The following is a 24,169-nucleotide window of genomic DNA, read 5'->3' as shown; positions in this document are numbered from 1 at the left end:
CCCCCTCGTGATGTCACATCACGCCCCCTCCATTGATGTCTATGGGAGGGGGCGTGACTATAGTCACGCCCCCTCTCATAGACATCAATGGAGGGGGTGGCGTGATGTCGTGACCGCGGCCACTGCTCCAAGACTTCTGAACTGGATGTTCAGAAGGCTTGGGCACGGGAGTACCCCTTTAAGAGGTTGTGTCAAAATGGTAACACCTTTTTATATGTGATATTAGCGTTCTGTGTATAGGTGTTATAGAAGAGCTTCCCCTCCTGAGGACTCTCATCTATTAGCTAGAGCAGAAAGGTGCTAATAACGTGCCCCTTCTGCTCTTGGAGAGCCTGGAGCCCTGTTTTAAAGATTGTGGGCAGTCCCAGCAGTCGGACCAATCCCCTTGATCTCCAGAACAGGGGTCTAGCTCATCCAACTGTATGGAGTGGAAGATGGCAGGTGTCGTTTGTCCCTCCATGCACTGTCTATGGGAGTACTGGAGATACCACAGTAAAGCTGGGAGAGACAGTGCCCTGTTCTAAAGATCGCCAGGCGGCCAAAAAGTTGGACCTTCCATGATCAGATATTGGGGGACTGCTATAAGCAATCATTTGGTTGCTTATTCAATACAACGGCTTTTATTTGAATTGCTAGTACAGCAGATGAATCACAGTAGGCACTGAGGCCTTCAAGGGGCCTTGGGTTGCCCTGACAACGGTTCGAGGGATCACATGGAGTCTATCTGACCCCTGAAATCACTACTGATGTGGTGTATAACTGTTTAAATGCCACTGTCAATTATGACTACATCTAAACAATTAAAGAGGTTATCCAGGAATAGAAAAACAGCTAATTTATTTCAAAAACAGCTCCACGTCTGTCTCCAGGTTGGGTGTGGTATTACAACTTGGCTCCATTCACTTCAATGGGACTGAGCTGCAGAACCAAACCAGGGCCGGACTGGGTGTGAAAATTACATACCAGCCCCATAGTGTTGCGTCATTTTACCAGCACGTTGTCATTTTCTTGTTCATAAAAGGTAAACCAGGGGTAGACATCCTGGTGCCACTCCAGATGTTGTGGACTTTACCTCCCATGATGATTTGCAAGCCTTATTGGAAATGTAGTCCAAAACATCTGGAGAGTCGAAGGTTACTGACCCCTGCTCTAAACCAAAAAAATATCATATTGCAATATATAACACCATGACCCTAGTCTCTCTCCCTCAACCTATTTACATTTTCTTCCCCACAAATATATATAATATTCAAATATATAATCACCACAACCCAAGTTGCCTAACTTTAGACCCCTACATAATATAATCTAAAAATGCCTCATCTCAAATTCCCATGTCAGATCTTCCCCGTCCTCCACTCTTTCCTGCACTGTATGACTGTAATGACTGAACGGACAATAAAGCTCTTTGGACTTATATTGGACTTCCCCAATAAAGCTCCTTCAATAAACCACTCTTTCCTGCACTCTAATACAATGCTGACTCCCTAATAAAATAAACTGCAGACCCCCTCCCCCTAATACAATGCTGATCCCCCCAGCCCCCCCAATACACTGCTGTATCCCACCCCTGTCCCCCTCCACTTAATACAATGCTGCTCTCCCCCCCCCCCCCCCCAGGCCACCCCCCTTTAATACAATTGTGGTGAAGCACTATGTGGAAAGCCTTGTGGGGGTGTAGGGTAGTTGGGGGTGTTGCTGTTCAGTATTATAAAGGGCGCTGTTAACCCTTGTCACTCGTAACACCAGGGTGAGGGTTAAACTCTCTAGTGATGCTGGGCCTATCGCCACCCTTCCCAAGAGCGATAGGTGAGTGTAGAATAAATAGATTGTCCACAGCAGTGCTGAACTTAAAACTTGCAGGAATCTTTACTGAAGATTTTCTGTATATGCAGTAACGGTAACAGTCCAGATAACAGAGTCTTTACAAACAGCACAGCAGTGACTGACAGATGCTTAGGACCGGAAAGTTCCCTTTAGATTAGGAGGATTGTATTTGCATAGATCCGCTGGATTTAGGGGTTAGATTAGGTCCAGAGGTCTTGCTGAGATAGCGGGGAATTGTAAGAACTATCCGTCTCTAGCACAGGCTTTGGCCTAGTAATTTGTCTTGTAAGCTGCGGAGGTCCTACCTCTTCCAAAGTCAGCAACCCAAGAGAGGGATCTAGATGGCGCAGCTCCCTTATATGGGCAGAGGCTGGCCATTTTGGATTGGTCCAATCAGCTGTCACTCACCGTTACAATGGATTGTGGGTGATCACATGTCCAAAACCACCAAAGGTCCTTTAGCAAAAACCATATAGTTCTGCAACCCGGTCACATGACCCGCAGGTCCTGCGATGCTAAAACAGTGAGTAATACCATATACATTTATTTATTTAGATAATATTTACAAATATTAAGTGACTAAGGGGTGACAAGGGGTTAAATGAGGAAAGCAAACCCCGACAGTCCTAGGGACTCTAACTTTGGGGACTAATTACCAAGGCACAGTATGAAATATGGTGCCGGGACAGCACACAATGATCTCCCCCCCGAAGGCCCCCTCGCCTTAATACAATGCTGATCCCCCCCGCCATCCCCTCTAATACACTGCTGATGTCCCCCCATAATACAATGCTGATTCCACCTGGCCTCCTCCCCCTAATACAATTATGTCCCCCCCCCCCCGGCCCCCTCCTCTTAATACAATGCTGATCCCCCCCTGGCCCCTTCCCCATAATACACTGCTGATCCCCTCCCCATAATACAATGCTAAATGCTGACTCCTCCCTGGCCCCTAATACAGTTCTGATCAAATGCAATACACAATAGGTCCCACAATCCCCCTTACTCTTACCTGTACTACAACAGTGCAGGGCAGCTCAGTGATGCCGATGAATTCCGCTGTCATGCTGTGCAGTAAGTCAATCGATCTGCCGCTGCGCAGCTGCCGGATATGACTACATGTCGTCATATGATGCTCACATCTGGCAGCTGCAGACTGCAGTTATACAAATCATTGCGCTTACTTGGGCCGCGACTGGAGTCATGGCCGCTGCCAGGGCCAGATTAAGGCTGCCTGGAAGACGGAGCACTTCATGATGATGGGGCCCCACCCAACAGTTCTCCCACATTAGGTGCAGTATAGTTCCCCCAGATTAGGTGCAGTACAAGTCCCCGCCCATTAGGTGGGCAGTACAAGTCCCCGCACATTAGGTGTGCAGTATAAGTCCCCGTACATTAGGTGTGCAGTATAGCTCCTTCACATTAGGTGTGCAGTACAGTTCCCCCACATTAGGTGTGCAGTACAGTTCCCCCACATTAGGTGCAGTACAGTTCCCCCACATTAGGTGCAGTACAGTTCCCCCACATTAGGTTTGCAGTATAGTCTCCCACATTTGGTGCAGTACAGTTCCCCCACATTAGGTGCAGTACAGTTCCCCCACATTAGGTGTTCAGTACAGTTCCCCCACATTAGGTGCAGTACAGTTCCCCCACATTAGGTGCAGTACAGTTCCCCCACATTAGGTGCAGTATAGTCCCCCACATTAGGTGCAGTATAGTTCCCCACATTAGGTTGGCAGTGTGGTGTCCCGGCACCGTATTTCATACTGTGCCTTGGTGGGGGGTCCCCAAAGTCAGAGTCCCTAGGACTGCGGGGGTCCGTTTCCCTAGTTAGCCCCTAGTCACCCCTAAGTAAGTTAATATTTATAAAAATTATCATTGTAAATATGTATATTGCATTACTCACTTGTTTGGCGTGGCAGGACCTTAGGTCATGTGACCCGTTACTCAGAACTCTATGGTATGTTGAAGGACCTTAGGTGATTCTTGTATCACGTGTTCACCCACAATGCTGTGTAACGGTGAGTGAAAGTTGTTATAGACCAATCCAAAACGGCTAGCCCCTGCCCATATAAGGGAGCTGCGGCCATTAATCTCTCTCTTGGGTTGCTGTCACTGAATGAGGTAGGACCTCCGCAACTTTCAAGTACGTTTACTAGGCCAAAGCCTTGCGGCCTCGGCCTATACCTAAGCTGTTGTACATCTACAATTCCCCACTACTCTCCGCAAGATCACTGGACCTAAACGCACCCCTAAATCTAGCAGATCTATGCTACGGAATCTTCTAAAAGCTAAATTGAGCTTATCTGATCCCAACCAACTGTCAATCGCTGCTCAACTATAAATAGACTCTGTTATCTGGACTGTTATTGATATTGCCTGCTACAGAAAATCTTCAGTAAAAGTTCTTGCAAGTTTCCAGTTAAACATTGGTGTGGCCAATCCATTTATTACGCACTCACCTATCGCTCTTGGGAAGGGTGGCGATAGGCCCAGCACCATTACAGTATTTAACCCTCACCCTGGCGTCACGAGTGACAAGGGTTAACAGCGCCCTTTATTATCCAGAACAGCAACACCCCAAATACCCTATAACCCCTGAGGCGTACCACAGCAGTATAGTTCCCCACATTAGGTTGGCAGTATAGTCCCCCACATTAGGTTGGCAGTATAGTCCCCCACATTAGGTGCAGTATAGTCCCCCACATTAGGTACAGTACAGTTCCCCACATTAGGTGCAGTATAGTCCCCCACATTAGGTGCAATATAGTTTCCCCACATTAGGTGCAGTATAGTCCCCCACATTAGGTGCAGTACAGTTCCCCCACATTAGGTTGGCAGTATAGTCCCCCACATTAGGTGCAGTATAGTTCCCCCACATTAGGTGCAGTATAGTTCCCCACATTAGGTACAGTACAGTTCCCCACATTAGGTGCAGTACAGTTCTCCCACAGACATACAGCCTTCAGCCATATACAGTGTATGGCTGGAGGCTGTATGCCTGTTTACTGCTCCATTTCAGTATTCTGACCACCGCTCCGGGGTCACAATCTACTGCTATGGCCTACAGGCCATAGCAGTAGATCCGGGGACCGGAGGAGAGGTAGTCAGAACACTGAAGATGACGTGCCGCTGGTCACTTACCATGCGCGCGCCTCCTCCTCACTGCTCCGCTCTTCTCTGTTATTATGGGCGCACGCACGGGACGTCAGTGACGTCCCTGCGTACGCTACCTCCCGGCGGCCCCTGCATTTTTTAAGTTAACGTCGGGCCGCAGAGAGGTAACCGGGGCATCCTTGTGTCCCGAAAATATTTTTCGGGACACAGGGATGTCCCTAATGTGACGGGGGCCCTGCAGTCACATCTCAAAGCGGCCCCAGGGCCGGCGGCCCTCCGAGAAATTTCCCGACTTCCCGGTAGGCCAGTACGGCCCTGAAGCACACCCAACCTGGAGACAGACGGGGAGCTGTTTTTGAAAGAGAGTAGCTGTGTTTTTCTCTTCCGAGATAACTCCTTTAAAATGCCCATTATCAGAGATTGCTCTGTGCCCATACACACTTAACAGCCCCATGACTAAAATACAAGTCATAAGGGGTTAACATGGGACATACCTTCACATGAAGGAATGCCTAGAATTTACATGAACTATGTATGTAAGGGTTCTGTTTGACACAAATGACCTTCGGCTGTCTGGGCATGCTGGTAGTTTTGCAACAGCTGGAGGCACCCTTGTTGGGAAACCCTGAACAACACTATGACTATCCTTGTATTAAAAACAAGTATATTTTACCTATAAGTTGTTACTTCTTCTGTAGTTAATTATCTTATTTGGGGTTTGTGTTTTCAGATTTTTCCCTCCTCATCATTGATGAATGTCACCACACTCAGAAGGGCGCAGTCTATAATAGTATTATGATTCGTTATATACAACAGAAGAAAGAGAATAAAAAAATGCATAAGTTGCAAGAGCCAGTGGTCCCACTCCCCCAGATTCTGGGACTGACAGCATCACCAGGCGTGGGGGGAGCCAAAAATCTGAAAAAAGCTGAGGAGCACATCTTAAAAGTAAGTCTAAAGCAGTTTACAGTCTATATACAGAATGAGCCTTTATAAAAAGAGGAAAGGTTTGTAAATGTATATATTCAAACATGTATATAACCAAACCAGAATATGTTTTAGATTTTAGATTCTTCAAAGTTGCCCCCTTTTGCTTTTCACACTCTTGGAATTCTGTCAGGCAGCTTCATGAGATAGTCACCTGGAATGTTTTTTTTTGTTTGTTTGTTTTTCTTTCTTTCTTTCTTTTTTTAAAACAGTCCTGAAAGAAGAATTGGCTGTCTTTCCTTAAAGGGGTACTCCAGTGGAAAAATGTTTTAAATCAACTGGTGCCACAAGGTTAAAAAGATCTGTAAATTACTTCCTTTTAAAACGCTTAATCCATCCAGTACTTATCAGCTGCTGTATGCTCCACAGGAAGTTGTGTAGTTCTTTCCAGTCTGACCACAGTGCTCTCTGCGGACACCTCTGTCCATGTCAGGAACTCTGCAGAGCAGGAGAGGTTTACTATAGGGATTTGCTTCTATTCTGGACAGTTCCTGACATGGACAGAGGTGTCAGCAGAGAGCACTGTGGTCAGACAGAAAAGAATTACAGAAAGAAATTCAACTTCTTCTGTAGTATACAGCAGCTGATAAGTACTGGAAAGATTAAGATTTTTAAAAGAAGTCATTTACAATTCTGTTTAACTTTCTTGCACTAGTTGATTTAAAAACAAAACAAAAACATTTCCACCGGAGAATTCCTTTAACCCCTTAAGGACCAGGACCAGGCCCATTTTGGCCTTAAAGGGGTATTCCGGCCAAAGATGTCTGATCGCAGGGGGCCCACCGCTGGGACCCCTTTGCAATCTCCGTGCAGCAGCCCACATTCTATGCGTGGCTGTGTCTGCTTTATCTGAAAGCTCCGGGCTTCCGAGACGTGACATCCCGCCACGCCCCCTCCATTGATTTCTATGGGAGAGGGCATTGCGGCCATTATGCCCCCTCCCATAGAAATGAATGGAGGGGGCGTGGCATGACGTCACGTCTCGGAAGCCCGGAGCTTTCAGATAAAGCAGACACAGCCATGCATAGAATGCGGGCTGCTGCAGGGAGATTGCGGGGGGGTCCCAGCGGTGGACCCCCGCGATCAGACATTTTATCCCCTATCCTTGTTTTTGGCCGGAATACCCCTTTAAGGATCAGGCCATTTTTTTTTTTTTTGCATTTTCCTTTTTTCCTCTTCCCCTTCTAAAAATCATAACTTTTATATTTCCATCCACAGACCCATATGAGGGCTTGTTTTTTGCGTCACCAATTTTACTTTGTATGGACACCACTTATTTTACCATAAATTGTACGGCCCAACCCAAAAAATATTATTTATGTGGGAAAATTGAAAAGAAAACCGCAATTTAGCAAATTTTGGAAGGTTTTGTTTTCACGGTGTACACTTTATGGTAAAAATGACATGTTTTCTTTATTTTGTGGGTCAATATGATTAAAATGATACCCATATTATATGCTTTTCTATAATTGTAAAACTTAAAATAAATCTCAAACTATTTTCACAAAATTAGTATGTTTCAAATTGCCCTATTTTGACCACCTAATAATTTCTCATATTTCTGTATACGGGGCATACAGCCATCACACCCCCTGCCATAGACTTGCATTGAGGGGGTGGGGTGTGATGTAAGGGGGCGGGGCTATTACATCACGAGTTCTCTGAGCAGGCTCCGGCGTTTGGAACAATTTATTCCAAACGCTGAGCAGCGGAGTACCCCTTTAAAAAGCCTAGAGGTTTCTTTGGGGTAAAAAGAAAATCCAACTTTGCCTATGTTGAGATAAGTCTCAGATTTATTAAAATAAGAGCATATATGTAGATGTCATATATTAGTACTAACTGAGATCTGTATTTTCTGTTACCTTTCTTGTACACCAGTTTATTAGTATGCGGTAATAAATTATAGACCACATACATAATGTATATTATCATTTCTTCTATTAGATATGTGCCAACCTTGACTCCAAGATAAAGACAGTACAAGAAAATATTTCTCAGTTAAAGAACCAAATGAAAGATCCAAAAAAGAAGGTTGAGATAGCAGAAGATAATGATAAGGTAATACTATGTACATTAATGTTTTAAATCCAGATATTGTTACATAGTTACACATTGTTCTGTAAGTTCATAAAGGTCACGTGATCATGAAGTTTGAACCATCACACTGTAGAGAATTAGGTTTTATGATATAATGCCATCAAATCTTTTATTCTTCTTAGATATTAGTTTTTTCCCTTCTAAGTTATGTATATACAGTGTGGTGGGCCACGAGGTGTCAAGGTGAGGTGTATGGGGCAGATGGTGTTAACCCCTAAATGTTCGTGGCGCCAGGGCGTAGTTTTCCCAATAACCACCCGAACGGTAGTTCCGCTAGTCCTAGTTAGGCAGGGCAAAAAAAGAGTCCAAGACCAAGTCGGGGTTAACAGTAGCTTTACTGAGGTAGACAGATGGTAACAGTGTTTACAGCTAGGCCAGGATCCCAGAGAGGTGGCCAGTAACAAGGAGGGGATCTTACAGCTTGCTGGGACTTGCAGTGACTTGACAGACTTTAGGACAGCCACGCTGACTATTATAGACTAGACTGTAGGTAGTGACAGCAGACAGAGATGGCTTGACTTACTGACATGTGGCTGCAGGTTAGGCTTGAGGCCTCCAGGTATGCTGGTCACTGGCTCTGAGACGTCTGGACTGGACATGACCCCAGCAGAGAATGTGGTGGAAGAGAGAGATTGAAGTACATCCCTCTCTAATAAAGGGGGGCTGAGCAAGAAGCCCATAGGTCAAGCTGCAGGTCACCTGGTTAGCTTGTGCTCTCTGGGTAGGAAAACATGTGACTTGAACATGTGACAACAGTATCATGTGATTAACTCAAAAGGTCCTCAAAGGTCCTTTATACCTAATACATTTAACACTATGGAGGAGACGCTGCAGGAGAGCCCCTAGGACTCAGAGGGACTCAGCATGAGAGGGCCTAAGTACTGTACGGGATTATATCCCTTACTGGGACATCACATACAATATCTCCCATAAGTGACTCCACCCCTCACATTATATACAGTATCTCCCATAAGTGACTCCACCCCTCACATTATATACAGTATCTCCCATAAGTGAGTCCACCCCTCACATTATATATACAGTATCTCCCATATGTGAGTCCACCCCTCACATTGTATACACAGTATATCCCATAAGTGAGTCCACCCCTCGCATTATATACAGTATCTCCCATAAGTGAGTCCACCCCTCACATTATATATACAGTATCTCCCATAAGTGACTCCACCCCTCACATTATATATACAGTATATCCCATAAGTGAGTCCACCCCTCACATTATATATACAGTATCTCCCATAAGTGAGTCCACCCCTCACATTATATATACAGTATCTCCCATAAGTGAGTCCACCCCTCACATTCTATACAGTATATCCCATAAGTGACTCCACCCCTCACATTATATATACAGTATATCCCATAAGTGACTCCACCCCTCACATTATATATACAGTATATCCCATAAGTGAGTCCACCCCTCACATTATATACAGCATCACCCATAAGTGAGTCCACCCCTCACATTATATATACAGTATCTCCCATAAGTGAGTCCACCCCTCACATTATATACACAGTATCTCCCATAAGTGAGTCCACCCCTCACATTATATATACAGTATCTCCCATAAGTGAGTCCACCCCTCACATTATATATACAGTATCTCCCATAAGTGAGTCCACCCCTCACATTATATACAGTATCTCCCATAAGTGAGTCCACCCCTCACATTATATATATAGTATATCCCATAAGTGACTCCACCCCTCACATTATATATACAGTATATCCCATAAGTGAGTCCACCCCTCACATTATATATACAGTATCTCCCATAAGTGAGTCCACCCCTCACATTATATATACAGTATCTCCCATAAGTGAGTCCACCCCTCACATTATATATACAGTATATCCCATAAGTGAGTCCACCCCTCACATTATATACAGCATCACCCATAAGTGAGTCCACCCCTCACATTATATATATAGTATATCCCATAAGTGACTCCACCCCTCACATTATATATACAGTATATCCCATAAGTGAGTCCACCCCTCACATTATATATACAGTATCTCCCATAAGTGAGTCCACCCCTCACATTATATATACAGTATCTCCCATAAGTGAGTCCACCCCTCACATTATATATACAGTATATCCCATAAGTGAGTCCACCCCTCACATTATATACAGCATCACCCATAAGTGAGTCCACCCCTCACATTATATATACAGTATATCCCATAAGTGAGTCCACCCCTCACATTATATACAGTATCTCCCATAAGTGAGTCCACCCCTCACATTATATATACAGTATCTCCAATAAGTGACTCCACCCCTCACATTATATACAGTATATCCCATAAGTGAGTCCACCCCTCACATTATATATACAGTATCTCCCATAAGTGAGTCCACCCCTCACATTATACACATTATCGTCCATAAGTGAGTCCACCCCTCCCATTATATACAGTATCTTCCATTAGTGAGTCCACTCCTCACATTATATATATATAGTATCTTCCATAAGTGAGTCCACCCCTCACATTATATATACAGTATCCCCCATAAGTGACTCCACCCCTCACATTATATATACAGTATATCCCATAAGTGACTCCACCCCACACATTATATATACAGTATATCCCATAAGTGAGTCCACCCCTCATATTATATACAGTATCTCCCATAAGTGAGTCCACCCCTCACAGTATATACAGTATATCCCATAAGTGAGTCCACCCCTCACATTATATATACAGTATATCCCATAAGTGAGTCCACCCCTCACATTATATACACAGTATATCCCATAAGTGAGTCCACCCCTCACATTATATATACAGTATATCCCATAAGTGACTCCACCCCTCACATTATATATACAGTATATCCCATAAGTGACTCCACCCCACACATTATATATACAGTATATCCCATAAGTGAGTCCACCCCTCATATTATATACAGTATCTCCCATAAGTGAGTCCACCCCTCACAGTATATACAGTATATCCCATAAGTGAGTCCACCCCTCACATTATATATACAGTATATCCCATAAGTGAGTCCACCCCTCACATTATATACACAGTATATCCCATAAGTGAGTCCACCCCTCACATTATATATACAGTATCTCCCATAAGTGAGTCCACCCCTCACATTATATACACAGTATCTCCCATAAGTGAGTCCACCCCTCACATTATATATACAGGATCTCCCATAAGTGAGTCCACCCCTCACATTATATATACAGTATCTCCCATAAGTGAGTCCACCCCTCACATTATATATACAGGATCTCCCATAAGTGAGTCCACCCCTCACATTATATATACAGGATCTCCCATAAGTGAGTCCACCCCTCACATTATATATACAGTATCTCCCATAAGTGACTCCACCCCTCACATTATATATACAGTATCTCCCATAAGTGAGTCCACCCCTCACATTATATATACAGTATCTCCCATAAGTGAGTCCACCCCTCACATTATATACAGTATATCCCATAAGTGAGTCCACCCCTCACATTATATATACAGTATCTCCCATAAGTGAGTCCACCCCTCACATTATATATACAGTATCTCCCATAAGTGAGTCCACCCCTCACATTATATACACAGTATCTCCCATAAGTGAGTCCACCCCTCACATTATATATACAGTATCTCCCATAAGTGAGTCCACCCCTCACATTATATATACAGTATCTCCCATAAGTGAGTCCACCCCTCACATTATATACAGTATCTCCCATAAGTGACTCCACCCCTCACATTATATATACAGTATCTCCCATAAGTGACTCCACCCCTCACATTATATATACAGTATCTCCCACAAGTGAGTCCACCCCTCACATTATATATACAGTATATCCCATAAGTGAGTCCACCCCTGACATTATATATACAGTATATCCCATAAGTGAGTCCACCCCTCACATTATATATACAGTATATCCCATAAGTGAGTCCACCCCTCACATTATATATACAGTATATCCCATAAGTGAGTCCACCCCTCACATTATATATACAGTATCTCCCATATGTGAGTCCACCCCTCACATTGTATACACAGTATATCCCATAAGTGAGTCCACCCCTCGCATTATATACAGTATCTCCCATAAGTGAGTCCACCCCTCACATTATATATACAGTATCTCCCATAAGTGACTCCACCCCTCACATTATATATACAGTATATCCCATAAGTGAGTCCACCCCTCACATTATATATACAGTATCTCCCATAAGTGAGTCCACCCCTCACATTATATATACAGTATCTCCCATAAGTGAGTCCACCCCTCACATTATATATACAGTATATCCCATAAGTGAGTCCACCCCTCACATTATATACAGCATCACCCATAAGTGAGTCCACCCCTCACATTATATATATAGTATATCCCATAAGTGACTCCACCCCTCACATTATATATACAGTATATCCCATAAGTGAGTCCACCCCTCACATTATATATACAGTATCTCCCATAAGTGAGTCCACCCCTCACATTATATATACAGTATCTCCCATAAGTGAGTCCACCCCTCACATTATATATACAGTATATCCCATAAGTGAGTCCACCCCTCACATTATATACAGCATCACCCATAAGTGAGTCCACCCCTCACATTATATATACAGTATATCCCATAAGTGAGTCCACCCCTCACATTATATACAGTATCTCCCATAAGTGAGTCCACCCCTCACATTATATATACAGTATCTCCAATAAGTGACTCCACCCCTCACATTATATACAGTATATCCCATAAGTGAGTCCACCCCTCACATTATATATACAGTATCTCCAATAAGTGAGTCCACCCCTCACATTATATATACAGTATCTCCAATAAGTGAGTCCACCCCTCACATTATATATACAGTATCTCCCATAAGTGAGTCCACCCCTCACATTATACACATTATCGTCCATAAGTGAGTCCACCCCTCCCATTATATACAGTATCTTCCATTAGTGAGTCCACTCCTCACATTATATATACAGTATCTCCCATAAGTGAGTCCACCCCTCACATTATACACATTATCGTCCATAAGTGAGTCCACCCCTCCCATTATATACAGTATCTTCCATTAGTGAGTCCACCCCTCACATTATATATATATAGTATCTTCCATAAGTGAGTCCACCCCTCACATTATATATACAGTATATCCCATAAGTGGCTCCACCCCTCACATTATATATACAGTATATCCCATAAGTGACTCCACCCCACACATTATATATACAGTATATCCCATAAGTGAGTCCACCCCTCATATTATATACAGTATCTCCCATAAGTGAGTCCACCCCTCACATTATATATACAGTATATCCCATAAGTGAGTCCACCCCTCACATTATATACACAGTATATCCCATAAGTGAGTCCACCCCTCACATTATATATACAGTATCTCCCATAAGTGAGTCCACCCCTCACATTATATACACAGTATCTCCCATAAGTGAGTCCACCCCTCACATTATATATACAGGATCTCCCATAAGTGAGTCCACCCCTCACATTATATATACAGTATCTCCCATAAGTGAGTCCACCCCTCACATTATATATACAGGATCTCCCATAAGTGAGTCCACCCCTCACATTATATATACAGGATCTCCCATAAGTGAGTCCACCCCTCACATTATATATACAGTATCTCCCATAAGTGACTCCACCCCTCACATTATATATACAGTATCTCCCATAAGTGAGTCCACCCCTCACATTATATACAGTATATCCCATAAGTGAGTCCACCCCTCACATTATATATACAGTATCTCCCATAAGTGAGTCCACCCCTCACATTATATATACAGTATCTCCCATAAGTGAGTCCACCCCTCACATTATATACACAGTATCTCCCATAAGTGAGTCCACCCCTCACATTATATATACAGTATCTCCCATAAGTGAGTCCACCCCTCACATTATATATACAGTATCTCCCATAAGTGAGTCCACCCCTCACATTATATACAGTATCTCCCATAAGTGACTCCACCCCTCACATTATATATACAGTATCTCCCATAAGTGAGTCCACCCCTCACATTATATATACAGTATCTCCCACAAGTGAGTCCACCCCTCACATTATATATACAGTATATCCCATAAGTGAGTCCACCCCTGACATTATATATACAGTATATCCCATAAGTGAGTCCACCCCTCACATTATATATACAGTATATCCCATAAGTGAGTCCACCCCTCACATTATATATACAGTATATCCCATAAGTGAGTCCACCCCTCACATTATATGTACAGTATCTCCCATAAGTGAGTCCACCCCTCACATTATATATACAGTATCTCCTATAAGTGAGTCCACCCCTCACATTATATATACAGTATCTCCCATAAGTGACTCCACCCCTCACATTATATATACAGTATCTCCCATAAGTGAGTCCACCCCTCACATTATATACAGTATCTCCCATAAGTGAGTCCACCCCTCAAATTATATATACAGTATCTCCCATAAGTGACTCCTCCCCTCACATTATATACAGTATCTCCCATTAGTGAGTCCACCCCTCACATTATATATACAGTATCTCCCATAAGTGAGTCCACCCCTCACATTATATATACAGTATCTCCCATAAGTGACTCCACCCCTCACATTATATATACAGTATCTCCCATAAGTGACTCCAGCCCTCACATTATATATACAGTATCTCCCATAAGTGAGTCCACCCCTCACATTATATATACAGTATCTCCCATAAGTGAGTCCTCCCCTTACATTATACATACAGTATCTCCCATAAGTGAGTCCACCCGTCACATTATATATACAGTATCTCCCATAAGTGAGTCCACCCCTCACATTATATATACAGTATCTCCCATAAGTGACTCCACCCCTCACATTATATATACAGTATCTCCCATAAGTGACTCCACCCCTCACATTATATATACAGTATATCCCATAAGTGAGTCCACCCCTCACATTATATATACAGTATATCCCATAAGTGACTCCACCCCTCACATTATATATACAGTATATCCCATAAGAGACTCCACCCCTCACATTATATATACAGTATCTCCCATAAGTGAGTCCACCCCTCACATTATATATACAGTATCTCCCATAAGTGAGTCCACCCCTCACATTATATATACAGTATCTCCCATAAGTGAGTCCACCCCTCACATTATATATACAGTATCTCCCATAAGTGAGTACACCCCTCACATTATATATACAGTATCTCCCATAAGTGACTCCACCCCTCACATTATATATACAGTATATCCCATAAGTGACTCCACCCCTCACATTATATATACAGTATATCCCATAAGTGAGTCCACCCCTCACATTATATATACAGTATCTCCCATAAGTGAGTCCACCCCTCACATTATATATACAGTATTTCTCATAAGTGAGTCCACCCCTCACATTATATACAGTATATCCCATAAGTGACTCCACCCCTCACATTATATATACAGTATATCCCATAAGTGAGTCCACCCCTCACATTATATATACAGTATCTCCCATAAGTGACTCCACCCCTCTCATTATATATACAGTATCTCCCATAAGTGAGTCCACCCCTCACATTATATACAGTATCTCCCATAAGTGAGTCCACCCCTCACATTATATATACAGTATATCCCATAAGAGACTCCACCCCTCACATTATATATACAGTATCTCCCATAAGTGAGTCCACCCCTCACATTATATATACAGTATCTCCCATACGTGAGTCCACCCCTCACATTATATATACAGTATCTCCCATAAGTGAGTCCACCCCTCACATTATATATACAGTATCTCCCATAAGTGAGTACACCCCTCACATTATATATACAGTATCTCCCATAAGTGACTCCACCCCTCACATTATATATACAGTATATCCCATAAGTGACTCCACCCCTCACATTATATATACAGTATATCCCATAAGTGAGTCCACCCCTCACATTATATATACAGTATATCCCATAAGTGACTCCACCCCTCACATTATATATACAGTATATCCCATAAGTGACTCCACCCCTCACATTATATATATACAGTATCTCCCATAAGTGAGTCCACCCCTCACATTATTTACAGTATCTCCCATAAGTGACTCCACCCCTCACATTATATATACAGTATCTCCCATAAGTGAGTCCACCCCTCACATTATATATACAGTATCTCCCATAAGTGAGTCCACCCCTCACATTATATATACAGTATCTCCCATAAGTGAGTCCACCCCTCACATTATATATACAGTATCTCCCATAAGTGAGTCCACCCCTCACATTATATACAGTATCTCCCATAAGTGAGTCCACCCCTCACATTATATATACAGTATCCCCCATAAGTGAGTCCACCCCTCACATTATATATACAGTATCTCCTATAAATGAGTCCACCCCTCACATTATATATACAGTATCTCCCATAAGTGAGTCCACCCCTCACATTATATACAGTATCTCCCATTAGTGAGTCCACCCCTCACATTATATATACAGTATCTCCCATAAGTGAGTCCACCCCTCACATTATATATATATATATAGTATCTCCCATAAGTGAGTCCACCCCATATATACAGTATCTCCCATAAGTGACTCCACCCCTCACATTATATATACAGTATCTCCCATAAGTGACTCCACCCCTCACATTATATATATACAGTATCTCCCATAAGTGAGTCCACCCCTCACATTATTTACAGTATCTCCCATAAGTGACTCCACCCCTCACATTATATATACAGTATCTCCCATAAGTGAGTCCACCCCTCACATTATATATACAGTATCTCAAATAAGTGAGTCCACCCCTCACATTATATATACAGTATCTCCCATAAGTGAGTCCACCCCTCACATTATATATACAGTATCTCCCATAAGTGAGTCCACCCCTCACATTATATACAGTATCTCCCATAAGTGAGTCCACCCCTCACATTATATATACAGTATCTCCTATAAGTGAGTCCACTCCTAACATTATATATATATAGTATCTCCCATAAGTGACTCCACCCCTCACATTATATACAGTATCTCCCATTAGTGAGTCCACCCCTCACATTATATATACAGTATCTCCCATAAGTGAGTCCACCCCTCACATTATATATATATATAGTATCTCCCATAAGTGAGTCCACCCCTCACATTATATCTACAGTATCTCCCATAAGTGAGTACACCCCTCACATTATATATACAGTATCTCCCATAAGTGAGTCCACCCCTCACATTATATACAGTATCTCCCATAAGTGAGTCCAACCCTCACATTATATATACAGTATCTTCCATAAGTGAGTCCACCCCTCACATTATATACAGTATCTCCCATAAGTGAGTCCACCCCTCACATTATATATACAGTATCTCCCATAAGTGAGTCCACCCCTCACATTATATATACAGTATCTCCTATAAGTGAGTCCACCCCTCACATTATATACGGTATCTCCCATAAGTGAGTCCACCCCTCCCATTATATATACAGTATCTTCCATAAGTGAGTCCACCCCTCACATTATATACAGTATCTCCCATAAGTGAGTCCACCCCTCACATTATGTATACAGTATCTCCCATAAGTGACTCCACCCCTCACATTATATATACAGTATCTCCCATAAGTGAGTCCACCCCTCACATTATATACAGTATCTCCCATAAGTGAGTCCACCCCTCAAATTATATATACAGTATCTCCCATAAGTGAGTCCACCCCTCACATTATATACAGTATCTCCTATAAGTGAGTCCACCCCTCACATTATATACGGTATCTCCCATAAGTGAGTCCACCCCTCACATTATATACGGTATCTCCCATAAGTGAGTCCACCCCTCCCATTATATATACAGTATCTCCCATAAGTGAGTCCACCCCTCACATTATATACAGTATCTCCCATAAGTGAGTCCACCCCTCACATTATATATACAGTATCTCCCATAAGTGAGTCCACCCCTCACATTATATATATATAGTATCTCCCATAAGTGAGTCCACCCCTCACATTATATATACAGTATCTCCCATAAGTGAGTCCACCCCTCACATTATATATACAGTATCTCCCATAAGTGAGTCCACCCCTCACATTATACACAGTATCTTCCATAAGTGAGTCCACCCCTCCCATTATATACAGTATCTTCCATTAGTGAGTCCACCCCTCACATTATATATACAGTATCTCCCATAAGTGAGTCCACCCCTCACATTATATATATATATAGTATCTCCCATAAGTGAGTCCACCCCATATATACAGTATCTCCCATAAGTGACTCCACCCCTCACATTATATATACAGTATCTCCCATAAGTGACTCCACCCCTCACATTATATATATACAGTATCTCCCATAAGTGAGTCCACCCCTCACATTATTTACAGTATCTCCCATAAGTGACTCCACCCCTCACATTATATATACAGTATCTCCCATAAGTGAGTCCACCCCTCACATTATATATACAGTATCTCCCATAAGTGAGTCCACCCCTCACATTATATATACAGTATCTCCCATAAGTGAGTCCACCCCTCACATTATATATACAGTATCTCCCATAAGTGAGTCCACCCCTCACATTATATACAGTATCTCCCATAAGTGAGTCCACCCCTCACATTATATATACAGTATCCCCCATAAGTGAGTCCACCCCTGACATTATATATACAGTATCTCACATAAGTGAGTCCACTCCTAACATTATATATATATAGTATCTCCCATAAGTGACTCCACCCCTCACATTATATACAGTATCTCCCATTAGTGAGTCCACCCCTCACATTATATACAGTATCTCCCATAAGTGAGTCCACCCCTCACATTATATATACAGTATCTCCCATAAGTGAGTCCACCCCTCACATTATATATATATATAGTATCTCCCATAAGTGAGTCCACCCCATATATACAGTATCTCCCATAAGTGACTCCACCCCTCACATTATATACAGTATCTCCTATAAGTGAGTCCACCCCTCACATTATATACAGTATCTCCTATAAGTGAGTCCACCCCTCACATTATATATACAGTATCTCCCATAAGTGAGTCCACCCCTCACATTATATATACAGTATCTCCCATAAGTGAGTCCACCCCTCACATTATATATACAGTATCTCCCATAAGTGAGTCCACCCCTCACATTATATATACAGTATCTCCCATAAGTGAGTCCACCCCTCACATAATATATACAGTATCTCCCATAAGTGAGTCCACCCCTCACATTATATATACAGTATATCCCATAAGTGAGTCCACCCCTCACATTATATACAGTATCTCCCATAAGTGAGTCCACCCCTCACATTATATACAGTATCTCCCATAAGTGAGTCCACCCCTCACATTATATACAGTATCTTCCATAAGTGAGTCCACCCCTCACATTATATACAGTATCTCCCATAAGTGAGTCCATCCCTCACATTATATACAGTATCTTCCATAAGTGAGTCCACCCCTCACATTATATACAGTATCTCCCATAAGTGAGTCCATCCCTCACAGTATATACAGTATCTCCCATAAGTGAGTCCACCCCTCACATTATATATACAGTATATCCCATAAGTGATTCCACCCCTCACATTATATACAGTATCTCCCATAAGTGACTCCACCCCTCACAGTATATATACAGTATATCCCATAAGTGACTCCACCCCTCACATTATATATACAGTATCTCCCATAAGTGAGTCCACCCCTCACATTATATATACAGTATCTCCTAATAGTGAGTCCACCCCTCACATTATATATACAGTATCTCCCATAAGTGAGTCCACCCCTCACATTATATACGGTATCTCCCATAAGTGAGTCCATCCCTCACATTTTTGTTAATGTATCTTTTGTGAAAACACTGAAGAAGTGACCCTCTACTACAATGTAAAGTATAAAACCGAAAAGAAAATAACCCACTTAAAGACGGACCATTAGTAAAAAAGAATACATTTTATTTATGGAAAGTTCCAATAATACATAAAACAAACACAGCGTGGACAAACATAAGTGGGAACTAGGGAGCAGGGGGAGACCAGGAATAAAGAATATAATCCGGGTGCACTAGCCTATGGCATGTAAAAACAGGTAAGTCACAAGATAAGTATGTAAATGTGTAAACATGAGATATGTACAAAGGCAGAAAGCGCCTCAATGAAAGGGGTAAATGTTTATACAGGTCTCATATCAAGAGTACCAACATGTAAAAAATGAACTATGATGCCATAGGAAGTGATTAACATGCTAACCGGACTAAAGAAGGAACCACATGCAATGATGGCACACAACAGTAAACTCCCCCGGCTCCCCAGCTACCCACCAAACCTCCGACGCGTTTCACCCAACGGGGCTTTATCCAGGAGTGGTGGGCAACTGGGGTGGGGTACGTTATATACAGCCAGCCAGCCAATCACAGTCATTTGTAAATTAAAGATCTCACCTAAACGCCATTATACACTCCGGTGCCATTACTATCCTCCAACGCCGCCGCACTGCGCCACTTCCGGGCATTCTGTGTAATGTGTTGAAAAGGCCAAGATAAAATGGCCGATTGTAGACCCTAGAGCAACAAAGCATAATGCTCGGCGGCTCCAAAAATATGGCCGCCGCGCATGGGCAGTAGTAAGATTCCGTATCTATGCAGTGGGCCACAAAAACATGGCCGCACCCATGCGAAAGGAAGAGGCCACATAAATATGGATGCATCCATAAAGGTACACTAATATAATTACCATGTAAACAGAAAATAGCAGCAGTACTTGTAAGGAAGACTAAGGTGCAGGAGTGCATATAATAAGCATAAAATACAATACATACAAAAGTCTATGTACACACATATAAAAACCACATAGGGAAAAGATCCATACCAATGTATTATAAAAATAGAGAACAATATATATTAATATACAAATAGTAAATAAATGTTAAGAGGTTAATAATGAAGTGAATAGTGAATAAATAAGGAATACGATTATAAATAAAAAAATTATATACAACAGTGTACATAAGTATAATACATGTGTAATCAATGATATGTGTACAGAATAAAAAATAATAAATAAAATAAAGATGATGAAGTGAAAAAAGTGATTATATATACATATAGATATACATATATATATATATACACATATATACAAATGCGTATGAACCTGATTCATGTTTATTGATAAGTGTGGTGTGAAAAATCAGAGTAAATAAGTGAATGATTAAAATAATAAATAAATCCGATTGTCATATTGAGTGTGTGATATACGTGACAAAAATGGATATAGTATTATATATAGTAATAATGTGACAATAAAGAAGAGTGTTATGATATACAACCAATACATAAAAAAATATATATATATTATAAATTCATGATATTTGTGACGAAAATGATTATACAACATATACAAAAACCATAATAAAACCAAAAAATACCAAAAAATACATAAAAGTATATTATCAATTCATAATAATACAAAATATAATAAATAAATATATAGAAAAATATATAGAAAATATATATGCAACTCGTGAAAAATAAAGTGCACGTGCAAAAATGGGGGCCCCCCAGTGCAAAAAAGAGTGAAATTATGATATACCTATGAGTAAATACAATAAAAGATCATATTGAAATATTGCTGCGTATTCCGGACCCTATGTGATTATAAATGCATATTTATAATTGTGGTGACTCCTGTATGAAATGGAAACTCGACTATCCAAGGGATGTCAATCATGACTACTGATCAGATGGCCTGTAATACAAAAAAGCAAAAGGAAGTAAAAGAAACCAAACCCGGATTATTTTCTTTATTCCTGGTCTCCCCCTGCTCCCTAGTTCCCACTTATGTTTGTCCACGCTGTGTTTGTTTTATGTATTATTGGTACTTTCCATAAATAAAATGTATTCTTTTTTACTAATGGTCCGTCTTTAAGTGGGTTATTTTCTTTTCGGTTTTATAGTTAGTGTGTATACCACAGGACCTTAATTACCTAGCATAGGTATTTGAGCACATTCCCTTTCTTTTGTATGGGTTGATTGATTACAATGTTAAGTAGTGAATACACAGCCTGTATAACAGTGTTTAATGTTGTGTCCCCTCAAAATAACTCAACACAGCCAGTAAGGTCTAAATCTTGGCCACAAAAGAGAGTACACTCCAAAGTGGAAATGGTATTCCAGCAATAGAAAATGTATTGCAAAGGACGAGGGATGATTAAAAAAACACTGACTGAAGTGGGTCATTGCCGCAGTCAGAAAAAGCAAAAGCAGAGGGAATGGGCCTCTGGCAGACAAACATGGCAGATGTGGAGACATCCACTGGGCCACCAGCCGCTATAACATGTCACATGGTGGAATGAGTAGTTTTTGGAATACTGTCACTGCAGTTTTTGAGCCAAAGTCAGAAGTGGATCCATAAGGGAGGAGAAGTGTAAGTCTTTCCTATATATGTCCTATTCCTTTTGAATACATTTCTGGCTTTGGATAAAAAACTGCAGTGGCCGTATTCCAAAAACTGCCAGAAAAAAACAAGTGGAAACTTAGCCTAAATAAGGTGGCAGAGGAGGCCCCACTCCTGTCTAACTCCCTATTAACCTTGGTCACTTCTGACTGTGGCATCTAGGGGCTTAAACAGCTGGGATAAGCGTTTCACTATGGCTTCTTTTATTGTCTAATACAAAGTCTTGCTTTAATTCTCTAACCAGAGTTGAAATTTAATGGGTAATGGAAGCTACTTTTTGTATTACTTCACATGTCCAGACCAGTCACCTTTTTCGATGACTCTGCTTCATGCACTTTTATTTCGTCACAGAGCCCATTTGGTGATAAGATTAAAGAGTTGATGAAAAGTATTGAAAAGTTTAGTGGTTTGAACCCGCAAAATGAACATGGATCCCAATCTTATGAACAGTGGGTTGTCCAGACAGAAAAGACAGGTAAGAGACTGTGGAGTGAGAGTGAAAATCGTAACATTTCATGCACAAATCACCTTCCATGTATCCACTTACATTTACCTCTATAATTAAACCTATACTTGTTGTTTTGCAGATTTTGCCTTCTTTTAGCGAGAACTTTATAGTATTTATTTATTTATTTATTTTTTTTTATCTAGCCAGGTTTTGGCTCCTCATTTCTTGATGCAGTTGAAAAAAAGCAATTGCAATAAAATGCAAAATAAATAAAATACAGCTGTGAAAATGTATACATCCTGATATTCAGCTTAAAAGGACACTTGGGAGAAGCATTCTGAGTAGAGCCTAGTCTATCAGACTGTCTTAGCCAACCAGTATTTTGAACACTCCAAGAATAGCTCATTAAGTGAGAGCAGATAGACCTGGCTTAAAGGGGTACTCCACCACTAGAGATCTTATCCCCTATAGAAAGGATAGGGGATAAGATGTCTGATTGCGGGGGTCCCGCCGCTGGGGACCCCCGCAATATAGCATGCAGCACCCACCTGTATCTGCTCCCGACCACGGGATCAAGCCCCCTCCCATAGACTTGCATTGAGGGGGTGGGGCGTGACATCACACGAGGGCGGAGTCGTGACGTCACAATCTTCCGTTCCCGTGGTTGGGAGCCAGAACCTCCAGCGCTGCCGGTAGCAGATACAGGTGGGTGCTGCGTGCTATATTGCGGGGGTCCCCAGTGGCGGGACCCCGCGATCAGACATCTTATCCCCTATCCTTTGGATAGGGAATAAGATGTCTTGGGGTGGAGAACCCCTTTAACCCCCTGCACCTTGCAAATATCCTGTTCAGCTGAATGCCGAGCAAAATATATAGCTCCTCAAATGCTGGCTCTGGGAGGAGGTATAGTGGGAGAACTTTGCATCTACCTGTATATCCCTTTGCGAACATCCTTGTCGGAAGACTCCGTCTTATAACAGTGGTGTTCTGTGGAATAGGCTTAATCGACTACTTTGTCATATGCTTTAAGGGGTACGCCAGTGGGAAAAAAATGTTTTCAGATTAACTGATGCCACAAAGTTAAACAGATTTGTAAATTACTTCTATTT

The 24,169-nt window shown here is 41.9% G+C and overlaps 1 protein-coding gene across 3 annotated transcripts in view; it reads left to right on the top strand.

The window, feature by feature from the left end:
- IFIH1 (interferon induced with helicase C domain 1) overlaps positions 1–24,169 on the top strand; it is a 100,435-nt gene that overhangs the window by 49,124 nt on the left and 27,142 nt on the right. For all 3 annotated transcript variants that reach the window (XM_056533765.1, XM_056533763.1, XM_056533764.1), the window contains exons 8-10: positions 5,675–5,892; positions 7,876–7,989; positions 22,964–23,087. In XM_056533765.1, the coding sequence (XP_056389740.1) occupies positions 5,675–5,892; positions 7,876–7,989; positions 22,964–23,087 (456 nt within the window). The remainder of the gene's footprint in view (positions 1–5,674; positions 5,893–7,875; positions 7,990–22,963; positions 23,088–24,169) is intronic.

This window comes from Hyla sarda, chromosome 8, assembly GCF_029499605.1.
Source record: "Hyla sarda isolate aHylSar1 chromosome 8, aHylSar1.hap1, whole genome shotgun sequence".
NCBI classification, from domain to species: Eukaryota; Metazoa; Chordata; class Amphibia; order Anura; family Hylidae; genus Hyla; species Hyla sarda.
The sequence above is the reverse complement of the archived record's forward strand: the minus strand, read 5'-3'. Positions and strand labels throughout refer to the sequence as shown.